General features: G+C 51.3%; 1 protein-coding gene across 2 annotated transcripts in view; it reads right to left on the reverse strand.

Annotated features, from left to right (window-relative positions):
- Nucleotides 1-4,882: 4,882 nt before the first annotated feature.
- HUNK (hormonally up-regulated Neu-associated kinase) overlaps nt 4,883-12,048 on the reverse strand; it is a 124,009-nt gene continuing 116,843 nt past the window's right edge. The window contains exons 11-12 of one of the 2 annotated variants that reach the window (XR_006265814.1): nt 5,874-8,169; nt 4,883-5,591 (exon numbers count right to left, since the gene is read on the reverse strand). Coding sequence is in view for 1 of the 2 variants with exons in the window: in XM_043448852.1 (XP_043304787.1) it covers nt 7,520-8,169 (650 nt within the window). In the remaining variant the exon portion in view is untranslated. Of the gene's footprint in view, nt 8,170-12,048 lie in introns of both variants that reach the window. The other variant, XM_043448852.1, reaches the window with a different exon arrangement.

Raw genomic sequence — 12,048 nt, forward strand, 5'->3', positions numbered from 1 at the left:
CAGACATTTATTTTCTTACAGCTCCGGAGGCCAGAAGTCCAAGACCCAGGTGTCTGCAGGTTGGGTTTCTCCTGAGGCCGCTCTGTGGCCGGCAGATGGCTGGCTTCTCACTGGGTCTTCACATGCTCTTTCCCTTGTCTGGCGGTCCTCTGTGTGTGTCCACATTTTCTCTTCTTATAAGGACACCAGTCAGACTGAATTGGGACCCACCCCAATGGAGAAGGAAATGGCAACCCACTCCAGTACTCTCTTGTCTGGAGAATTCCGTGGATGGAGGAGCCTGGTGGGCTACAGTCCATGGGCTCACAAAGAGTCAGACACGACTAAGTGACTTCACTTTCCAATGGTGGCCTTATTTAAACTCAACTCTTTATTTTTTTATGTTTATTTATTTATTTATGTATTTGGTTGGCTGTGCCTCATGTCATGTGAGATCCTAGTTCCCTGACCATGCCCCCTAAAGTGGAAGCATGGAGTTTTAACCACTGGACCACCAGGGAAGTCCCTAACTCACCTCTTTAAAGGCCCTATATCCAACCACACCCACATTCTGAGGTACCTGGGGTTAGGTCTTCAGTATATGAATTTTGGAGGGTCTGTACAATTCAGCCTATAACTGTCCTCTTAAATTACAGGAAGTATTAATAATTAACAATGCTTATCCCTTTACTTAGGACAAATAATCCTTATCCTTGCTGGAGAAGACTCTTGAGAGTCCCTTGGATTGCAAGGAGATCAGTCAACCCTAAAGGAAATCAATCTTGAATATTCATTGGAAGGACTGATGTTGAAGCTGAAGCTCCAATATTTCAGCCACCTGCTGTGAAGAGTCAAGTCAATGGAAAAGACTCTGATGTTGGGAAAGACTGAAGGCAAAAGGAGAAGGGAAGGGCAGCAGAGCATGAGATGGTTAGATAGCATCACCGACTCAATGGACATGAATTTGAGCAAACTCTGGGAGACAGTGGAGGACAGAGAAGCCTGTAGCACTGCAGTCCATGGGGTTACAAAGAGCTGGGCATGACAGAGTGACTAAACAATGAACAATCCTTACACATGAAGAGGATCCATAACTGTGTAACAATGGGAAAGTCCAGTCCAATGTTAAGGGACTGTTAAGAGAGGCACCTGTAGGTCCCCTGTGGCAGAAACATTAAGTGCACCCAAAATATGCATGTTGCTGTGAAAGTGCTGCACTCAAGATGCCAGCAAATTTGGAAAACTCCGCAGGGGCCCCAGGACTGGAAAAGGTCAGTTTTCATTCCAATCCCAAAGAAGGGCAATGCCGAAGACAGTTCTAACTACTGCACAATTGCACTCATTTCACATGCTGGCAAAGTAATGCTCAAAATTACCATATACTCCCTCACATTTCTCAGCATCCTGCTCACAGGAAGGCCCAGAGGACTAGTTCTGGCCTTTATGGAGCTCCTAAGGGCCAGTGGATGCTCTCCAGCTCGCCCTTACTTGGCCATTTTGTTACTCAGTCTGACTCTTCATGACCCCATGGACTGCAGCATACCAAGCTTCCCTGTCTCAGGAAGCTTCTTGGCTATGGCAGCAAGAGAAGCTTCATTCTGAATGGATAGAACGGCAGGCTGGAAGCAACCTGGATCCCTGAGCTAACATGTGGAGGAGAGCTGCTCTGGCGTCAGCCAAACTGCACAAACATTGCCTAAGTAAGAAATAAAGCTTTATTGTGCAAATCACAGAGATCTGGGGCTCAGTCTATCACAGCAAAACCTGATCTATCGAACACACTAGTTGTCAGAAGAGAGCTGAATGCTGGGAAAGGGTCACAAAAGACATGTCCATCTCAGACCTGCCGTGAACTCACTACCTAATCTTGCACGGGAAGCCTTATTCCTAACACATGCACGCACTCTGCCCTTGGTTAGCTGGCTATGGTAACAAAGCCTAGAAAGAATACAGTTTGTTATTCCTGAGGGTTTATATACACAATATCAGCCAAAGACTTTTCTTTCAAAATAGCTATTAGGCTGGGACTTTCTTGGAGGTCCAGTGGTTAAGATCTGCCATCCAATGCAGGGGACATGGGCTTGATCTCCGGTTGGGGAACCAAGATCGCACATTGTTGTTTAGTTGCCCAGTCACGTCCATTGTTTTTGTGACCCCAGGGACAGTAGCCCGCCAGGCTCCTCCATCCACAGGATACCCCAGGCAACAATACCGGAATGGGTGGCCATTTGCTTTCTCCGGGGCATCTTTCTGACTCAGGAGCAAACTTCATCTCCTACATTGCAGGCGGATTCCTTACCCCTGAGCCATTGGGGAAGTCTACGTGCTGTGGGACAGCTAAGCCCACGTGTCGCAACTACCGAGCCCCTGCACTACAATCAGAGAGCCCACAGCAAAGACCCCACATGCAACAAAGACCTGATGCGGCCAAAAATAAATATTAGGGGAAAAAATAGCTTTGGGCCATCTCCTGAGCAAGGAATATGTTGTGTAACTAACTCAGGCCCTTAAATCAGAGCCATTTATTTATTTATTTCATCTGTAAATAATGCATCTCCCTGGCATTGTCCACTCTGTGATGTGGTCATTGGTTAGTCCCTGAGCTTCCAGTACATCAGTCTGTTCCACACACTCAGAGCTGCCACCCCCAAAGGCCTCCTTATGTGCACCCCAGCTCAAAGGCTGATACACATGTGGAAGGAAATTGCAAAGGCTACGATGTTCCCCACTCTTTACCACCCCCAGACCTTGGTGCCTCAGACATCAGCTCTGAGAGATAGTGTCCTGAAAAGAGGTCTGCAGAAAAGAAGAACAAATATAGACCCACATTTGTCTTTGGAACCAGATGTCTGAAGCGCTCCCTTGACAGAAGAAAAAAACTGCCACAAATAATACACTCATTTACTACTCAGGAAATATGCTCCTTTCATTCAAAAGTGATGACATGAAATTGAACCAGCTCCCAGTCCTGCTCTGAATTATTCTAACTGTGCCTGTAGCACAGAGAGCGTCTTACAGAGAAAACAAATGCATATTCGAGAGGCTTCCAGACGCCCCCCTAAAAATATCAGTCTTGCATTCTTTCTGGATTGGTCTCATTTTATGACACGGCTATACAGCAAGTATTTTATTGACTTAATCTAGTAAAACCCAGCAGCCTTTTAACAGCTAATGTAGATAAGGAGGTGATCCAGGGTGGCTGCTTACTTGGGAGATCTGTTAAGAAACAGTCTTTGTCCTGGTTTAAGAGTTGATGGTAGATGGCGGAAAGGCCGTGATGCTCAGAATCTCGACAAGCCATATGATTTTGAGAATGGCTTAACACTGCGAAGACCTGGCCCACACAGACACCTCAAAGATGTGTGCTATAAGGACAGCTCAATCTGCAGATGACTGTCCCCTCTGCCCGCGGTGGCCAAGCTCTCTCATTTCTCTGTGTTCATGGAGGTAGAGGCCATGTCCCCCGAAACCCCTCTGGGACCAGCTCACTCAGGACCCTGGAGTCCCTAAACCATTCGGGCTCCCAGTTTTCTCTTCTTCAAAAAAGCCCATTCGGGCTCCCAGTTTTCTCTTCTTCAAAAAAGCTGGGGTTCCACCCCATGGGACTCTGCTCAATGTTATGTGGCAGCCTGGATGGGAGGGGAGTTTGGGAGAGAATGGATACATGTCTATGTCCGGCTGAGTCCCTTCACTGTTCGCCTGAAACTATCACAGCACTGTCAATCGGCTATGCTCTAATACAAAATAAAAAGTTCAAAAGAAAAAAAAAAAGCTGAGTTGCATCCAATAATCTCAATTCCCTTTCTGTTCTAAAATGCCCTGATTCTGGAAACAAAGAAGGATTTATCACTCAGTCATGTCTGATGCTTTGCACCCCCATGAATTGGAGCCCTCCAGGCTCCTCTGTCCACAGGCTTCTCCAGACAAGAATACTGGAGTGGGTTGCTACCATCATCAGTACTAGCTACACTTTCTGGTCCCCCCACCCCCACCCCGTGAAACTTCAGAGAGAGCTTCTTGAAGCGGAAACCATGGGCCTCCCGCTTTCTACCATGCTATACTGCACAGGAAGGCCACACAGCCCAGGGGACGCAGGGCTTAAGCAAGTCCGTCAATATGAAAAATGTTTTGTGAACAGTTATAAAGGAAGTCAGAACTGGGCCAATCCAAACACCCCATCTGGACTCCCCGTCCATTCTACTCATCACTTCAATTCCCCCTCACCCTCACCAAGTCCTGAAACAAGGACCAGAATCTAGAGGGGACGTTCATAGATGTCATTTTTCATGCGTCATTTTCAGAGCCTTAAGCTAGTCTGTGTCTTGCTTAAGCAGACATTGAAATGGGCTTAAGCATGTGAAGATTTTATTAGGGCAGATGCCTTTGAGAAGATGGGGAGGGAGGCTGGGGAAAGTCAGGAATTCCGGGGCTTCCTTGGCTCGGACAGTGAAAAATTTGCCTGCAATGCAGGACAAGGTTCAATCCCTGGGTCGGGAAGATTCCCTGGAGAAGGGAATGGCAACCCTCTCCAGTATTCTTGCTTGGAATATTCCATGCACAGAGGAGCCTGGTGGGCTACAGTCTATGGGGTCACAAACAGTCGGACATGACTGAGTGACTAACACTTTTACACTCTCACAAGGAAAAACCTGAACTCTTCCCCTCCAAAAAAAAAATAGTTGATTCACCTTGAACAGCCATTTGCAGTACATCAGGCAGAAAGAAGTCTGCAGGCACCCCTGTGGCAATGAGGCAAAGCCGAAAATGCCCTGAATGCCCGCACCACGGTCCCCTCTTGTATTCTGTCTGTTGCCGGGCCAAGAACCTTACTTAGAAGCCGACACCCCTCTTTTCAAACACACTCTTAGTTTTCAGACGTACCAGTCAATAAACGAAGCAGTCATAGTGAGGGAAAAGTGTATTTCACAGTCGTTATAAAAGTACATATATTTCATAAAGGTGACATAAATACAGTCCTTACTTATGACCAAACCGTACAACCAAAGCCACCCTGGCTTCCGGATATCACACGATGATAGTCGTCACTTCCGGCAGTAACCGCACACAGGCTGGCCAAGCTCACGGGTGCAGACTAACAGGAGACAGCCATGGGTCCAAGAGACAAAACACGCTCTATACTTACCAAAGGGATACTCAAGGTCTCCATATAAATATAATAAAATAATAAAGAACTCAACATTTCTCCTCTCACTCAATCCCATAGATTTGTCAGGTCCTCACACACGCAAAACACGGGTTCTCCCCTTCCTCACTGACCCCCTCACCTCTCACTGGGCTTGGAATAAACCTGAGTTCACAGTTCAAGCTGCCAGTGGTGACACAGTCAGCTGTTCTGGAAGCGTGCCAGGATCAGAGAACACGCCCCAGCAGGCAAACACAGCGAGGCAGAAACACTCATGGTCTCGAGGCCAGTAAAACACAAGAGAGAGACATAAGAGCTTAGACCAAGTTGGCGGGCAAGCAGCCTGCAAGCCTGCGGAGCCACACTTGCAACTGGAAACCATCTTCAAAGAGGCTTCTTCACCGATCAAAAACCCAGCACTCCATGTCAAATGGAGAGAGGGACTTCTCAGCTGCTGCTTTTCTTCCCTCTGCTTAAAAAATTAAAAAAGCTCTATTTTTCAATGGAAAGTTCCAGAACCTGGTCTGGAGCCATCCAAATGAGTGCCACCCACAGTGGGGAGTCTGACCTCCTCCCAACAAGCCCCAGGGCTGGGGCGATCCCCAACAAGGCGAGGGGAGCAGCCGCCCCGGGTCTCGTGAAGATCAGCCAGAGCTGGGCACGGCCAGGTGTCCCCCCCTCTTCACTCACTCAGGGACACCTGGGGCAGAAGGAGGTCACCAGTGCGGAACGAGAAGAAAGGAAGACCCACCCTCACCGCTCTCTGGCACAGGCTGGCTGCTGGCGGAAGTGAAGGCGGGCTTTGCAAGGCTCCAGGGTCATGGACTTCCTTCGGATCAGTGGGCCGGGAGGACTAGCCCTGGGGTGGCCCCAGCAGCGGTTTCTGGTCACGCCCGCACCAGCCAGCAGTTGAAGACGCCAAGCCACAGTGGAACCTGTCTGTGAGCTGACCTGCATCCAACCTGTGCCGATTCTTCTTTTGCCAATTCTGTTCATGGCCGAGTGGTCCCCACCAAGGGCCAGGGCCCCGGCCCCAGTGGAGACAGCTCCTGGCAGGCTCCAAACTAGACACAGTCAGACAACAGTGGGGTCCACAAAACACATACACAGGGACGGCACGGACACAGACCCAGAGGTGCATCTTTGGTTCCATCCTTGGCAAAAGGTGTGAAAACCGACCACAGATTCAAAGCCTTGTTTGAGGAACACTGCTTTCCTCAAAGAAGATACAGTACTGTATTTTGAACGTGAGTCCCTCCACACGAGCCTTTCACTGCTCATGGCAAACTGGCTGAGCTCTGTTCCACAGTTGTTTCCTTAGCAGCTGGAACACTGCAATGCACAGAGCTAATGGTGCCTTCCGGGCATGTCCATATTCAACCTTACCTGTCTTCTCTTTCTAAATAACTGACTGTAACTATGCTCTGCACCTTCCAGAAGGATCTGGGCTCTGCTGATCTGATGGGAAGGACAGGTGGCCAGCTAGGATCACATCCCCTCCTGCAGGCCACCACGGGCCAGCGCCACTAAAAACATCACCTGGGCAAGCCTTGATGGGCTCCATGCTCATCCTCTTGTGAGAACAGGAGTTTGGTGAAATCACTTCCCATCTCATCACCCGGGTTTCTAAAAATCATGTTGATCGATTTAACGACATCACATAAAGAACAATCACCTTTGGAGAAGATACTAATAATTCAACTGTTAGCAAGTTTCAACCAAGTGAAAAAAAATTCCATCAAGACCCTGCTTGGCAAATGAGTGTCCCACATTGGTCCTTTCCATTCACTGGGGACCCCACTGTGGGGATCAGTCTTGGACCCGATCGGAGTGGGTGATGCTGGTTTCTAAGCTTCCTGCCCATCTTCCCCAGGGGTTCCTGAAGCTGGGCCCTCTGCTGACCAGCTCTTGCCACCCTTCAGGGAGTTCCCTCTATCAAAGGCGGGGAAACCGTGGCCTGGGTGAACCATGCTGTGCTTCCAATGCCACGTGACTGCTGATATGAGACCAGCCCACTAGAGGCACACACAGCACACAGTGCAGAAACAGCTCAAAGGGCGTATCGTCTGGGCAGGCCAGAGGCCAGTGCAGGGTTCTCCCTGCAGCCCGGCTGAGGGAGGGGGGTGGAGGGCCAGTGAGCAGGCGGGAGGAAGGAGGCCATGGGTGACGGAGTCGGCCGCATGGACAGCCAACCCTCCTGGGAGTCTCCAGTGGGGACCCTACATGAGACCAGGCCATACAGGCTCTGGGTCTGTGGGCTTCAGCTGTAGGGACAGCAAGTGTCAGGAGGAGGTGAGGCTGTGAAGGGTGCTCCAGGAGAGGCGTGAGAGTCTCCGCACCCTGACGGATTTGCACTGCTTTCCTTAGAAACACCCGGATCCCCTTCGCCGGCACAGGTTAGCACTGGCCTTTGACCCCATCAGCCAAGTCAAAGGAGAGGCTTGAGGGGGCCAGGGGCTGCAGCGGGGGCACGCTGGCCTCCAGGGGCCTGTCTGCAGGGGGCTGCAGGCTCTGATGCCGTTTCCTCAGCATCTGTCCGATGCCCATCATGGGGAACCTGCCTCGGCTCTTGACACAGTTGGGGCTCCCCAGGGGTTGCGCGGGGCCGTTACCGGGCCCCGGGGCTGGGGAGCACATGCCCTCCTCTTTGGGTGGGCTGTTCTTATCTTCGTGAGCAAAGGAGACCAGAGTGGGGTGCAAAGGCGTTTGGAGAGGCGACGGGCTTCCGGGCAGCAGAATGGGCGAGAGTGTCCGCTCACAGCGAGCCAGACCCCCAGGGGAGTTCAGAATCCTGTAGTGATGGGACGGGGAGAGCAGTTCCGTCTGGCCGTCGCGATCCACGGACTCGAAGGAGCGCACCATATCCAGCAGCAGGGGGTCTTCCTTGACGGGGAGGCTGGTGCCCCCAGGCCCCTGCTGAGGGGGCTCCGGTTTCTTCACGATCCTGGGGGTCCTGGGGGGTGGCACGGGGATGAACTCCATGGAGGAGGAGGCCACACAATTGGAGTCCGAGGTTTTGCGAAAAATATTGCGGCAGCCGAAGGAATCTGCACATCGAGAAAGAAAAGGAAAGATGAAGACGGCCACACAGTCAGCGCCCACAACCCTGTTCCCATGCACTCGGACCTCCAGTTTCACCGAGATGGGGTGGGAGGTGCCCAGGGAGGTCAGATGGGACCAAGGAGCTCATGGCTTCCCACTCTCCCCACGGGGAACTGGACGGTCTTCCTGGAGTGGAGGGGACAGAAGGCTGGTGACAGGAGGCCTCCTGGGTTCTGACTTGCCTCATGGCACCAGCTTAACTTCTGCTCTCCTTTCGGTTGTTTAAAACTCTGGACCCCGCCCAAGAGCCTCTGAATGAAAAGGTCTGCGGCTCAACAGGATGACCACAAAGCTGCCGGAAGCATGTGGATCCCAACTCACTGAGGACTTGCAAGTTTGGTCCTCAGATAATCAAAACCAGAAGGAAGGTTTTTTCGTAACTTTAAAAAAAAAATTATGGTGAAAATTACATAACATAAATTTTAAACTGTTTATGTATTTATTACTTAACCTCTTTTAAGTGTACAGTGCAGTTAAGGACATTCACACGGCTGTGAAATAGAACTCTTCACTTGCAGATCTGCTAGTGGTTGTCAGGGGCAACTGGTCTATACATCTGACTACTCTAGCTCCCTCATGTAAGGTGGAATCTACAGTATTTGTCCTTTCATAACTGGCTTGTTTCACTGAGTACAGTGTTCTCCAGGTTCCTCTGTGCTGGAGCATGGGTCAAAATTTCCATCCCTTTTAAAATTTTTATTTATTCATTATTTTCGGCTGTGCCGAGGCTTCATTGCTGTGCGGGGGCTGCTCTCTAGGTGCGGTGTGCAGGCTTCTCATTTTGGCGGCCTCCCTTGATGCAGAGCATGGGCTCCAGTGTGTGTGGACTTCAGCAGCTGCAGCTCAAGGGCTCTAGCGCACAGGTTCAACAGTTGTGGTGCATGGGCTAACTTGCTCCTCGGCATGTGGGATCTTTCCAGATCAGGGATCAAACCTGTGGCTCCCGCGCTGGCAGGCGGATACTTTACCACTGAGCCACCAGGGAAGCCCCAGAATTTCCTCCCTTTTAAAGACTCTCTCATGACTTCTGGTCTCCCCGGAGCCTCACTCAATCCTGAACGGGGGTGAAATACTCTTCATCTATATATTTCAGGCAACCAGCCAACTCCCGTGGCTTCCATCTCAAGCTGGCACAGGCTAGAATCCAGGTTTGCAGCCTTTGGCAGAGAAGAAAGGGAAAACCCCCGGCATTTGGCGCTGAGGGAAGTGAAGCCAGGTCCACATGGATCAAGGCCTGACTTGGTTGCTGCTCCTACCATCACACCTGACAGCCCTGTTGGAGTCTGGAGGCAGGAACGAGCTGTTGCCACTGGGAGCGATTTCGGCGACAGCCAAGGGCACTGGGAATCCTCCTCCCCTTACATAAATATATACACAGATTCCCCAAATAAATCTCCTCCTGGGGCCAGCACAGATGCCTGAGATTCATGGGCAGAGAGAAGGGAAATTTCATTGACGGCTAACGTCTCCAGCGTTCCAGCTGGCACGTGAGCCCCTGCCCTTCCCTGAGATGGCTGTGTGCCCCAATCTTGTAGCCCGGCTTCTCCCCCCACCCCCTTCTGCTTCCTCTGTTTGCCTAGAGGTGTAAATCCTGGCAGGATCCCTCCCACAAGCACCCTCCTTACCCCACCCCAGATTCAGCCCCGGGGCAGAGACCTGGGCCCTGCATGGTCCCCAGCGAGAAGGGCAGAGTCACCCCCGAGTCTTGGGCATGTGGGCTGGCTCCTCCTTACCCCGTTCTTCCTGGGAGGGAGTCAGCTACCCTGGTCAGCAGAGAGAGCTCTAGAGCCAGGCTGCTGGGCTGGAAATCTGGACTCCATCACTTACCAGCTCCCTGACTTTGGACATCTCTCTGTGCTATTCCTCACCTCTAGAAATGGGGGTGAGAACGATCTCACCGGCTGAGTTAAGAGCTGAAGCAGTGCCCGCCACACCGTGAGTGGTCAGTGTGAACAGTTAACACAGGCTCCTCCGCGCTCCTCGGCAACAGACTCCCAAGTCCCAGGACAAAGGCAAAATGCAGAGGAACAGACGACAGTTGACCCAGGAAAGTACCAAGGAACAGACTCGACCTCTGCAGCTACCTAAGTGAATGAATTTGCTCAGTCGTGTCCGACTCTTTGCGACCCCATGGACTGGCTCCTCCGTCCATGGAATTTTCCCAGGCTCCTCCGTCCATGGAATTTTCCAGGCAAGAATACTGGAGTGGGTTGCCATGTCCTTCTCCAGGGGATCTTCCTGACCCAGGGATCGATCCTGGGTCTCCCGAATTGTAGGCAGACGCTTTACCATCTGAGCCACCAGGAAAGCCCGCTACAAAGTTAACCCCAAATATGCAGACCTTCCTTCGGGGAACCCACAGGATGCCATTGTCGAGGGCCCGGATTCACTGCTGGTTTCAAAGCCAGAAAGGAAGGTCTCCCGAGGAGGGACAAGCACAGTCTCTGCAGTGGGGCCCCTGCCTTCCTGACGCCTGCAGAATGAAATGGAACCAAGTAGATCTGCTCTTCCCTGGGTGACAGCTGGTCCCTCTTAGAGTCAGAAAGACCCATGCTACTGTTTTGAATGTCCCCAGCACTTTGCCAACAAAGGTCCGTCTAGTCAAGGCTATGGTTTTTCCAGTTGTCATGTGTGGATGTGAGAGTTGTACTATAAAGAAAGCTGAGGACCAAAGAATTGATGCTTTTGAACTGTGATGCTGGAGAAGACTCTTGAGAGTCCCTTGGACTACAGGGAGATCAAATCAGTCAATCCTAAAGGAAGTTAACCCTGAATATTCATTGGAAGAATTGATGCTAAAACTGAAGCTCCAACGCTCTGGCCACCTGATGTGATGAACTGAGTCACTGGAAAAGACCCTGCTGCTGGGCAAGATTGAAGGCAAGAGGAGAAGGGGACGACAGGATGAGATGGTTGGATGGCATCGCTGGCCCAGTTGACAGGAGTTTGAGTAAACTCCGGGAGATGGCGAAGGACAGGGAAGTCTGGCGTGCTGCGGTCCATGGAGTCGCAGAGTCAGAGATGATATTGTGACTGGACAACAACAAACTGCTTTCCTGCTGGTTAATGTCAGACAGCCGGAGCCCTCCTGGAACCTTAGTTTCTTCATAGTTAAAGCAAAGGGATCGAAGGCTGGACGCCACCACCTCTCCCATCCCCTCTGGAAGGAGCACCGGCCTCTACTCCACAGGTGGCTTCAGGACACCCACTCCTAGGCTCCGTGTCCCCTCCAGGCCCTCAGGGTGTGTTAAGTCTCCTTTCCGTATCCCTGGATGCCTGCTCCAGAGGAGGAGACCCATATCCATCAGTTACCTCATGTGCTGGATGATGAATGAGGGAAAGCCCACACGTGTTTCTCATTGAAGTGAAAAGTGAAAGTGTAAATCGCTCAGTCGTGTCCAGCTCTTTGCGACCCCATGGACTGTAGCCCGCCAGGCTCTTCTGTCCATGGAATTCTCTAGGCAAGAATACTTGAGTGGGTTGCCAGTTCCTCCTCCAGGGGATCTTCCTGACGTAGGGATCAAACCTGGATCTCTTGCATTGGCAGGCCAATTCTTTACCATCTGAGCTATCAGGGGAGCCCTTATCTCACTGGATCCACCCAATAGCTCTGACAGATAGGTTTCCTTTCACAGGGAAGGGAATCAATAAAGATCCTCAGAGGGTGAGGAACTTGGGCCACCACCAGCCTCAGAGCTGGGTTTAAGCACCCTGCCTCCACCCAGAGCCCAGACCCTGTGGATCACATGTCACTGCCTCTCAGGGTGCACTTTTTGGGGAAGGCTTTCACAAGAGCATGCCCCATCCCTGCTCCTGAACCCTGA

This window comes from Cervus canadensis, chromosome 27, assembly GCF_019320065.1.
Source record: "Cervus canadensis isolate Bull #8, Minnesota chromosome 27, ASM1932006v1, whole genome shotgun sequence".
NCBI lineage: Eukaryota > Metazoa > Chordata > Mammalia > Artiodactyla > Cervidae > Cervus > Cervus canadensis.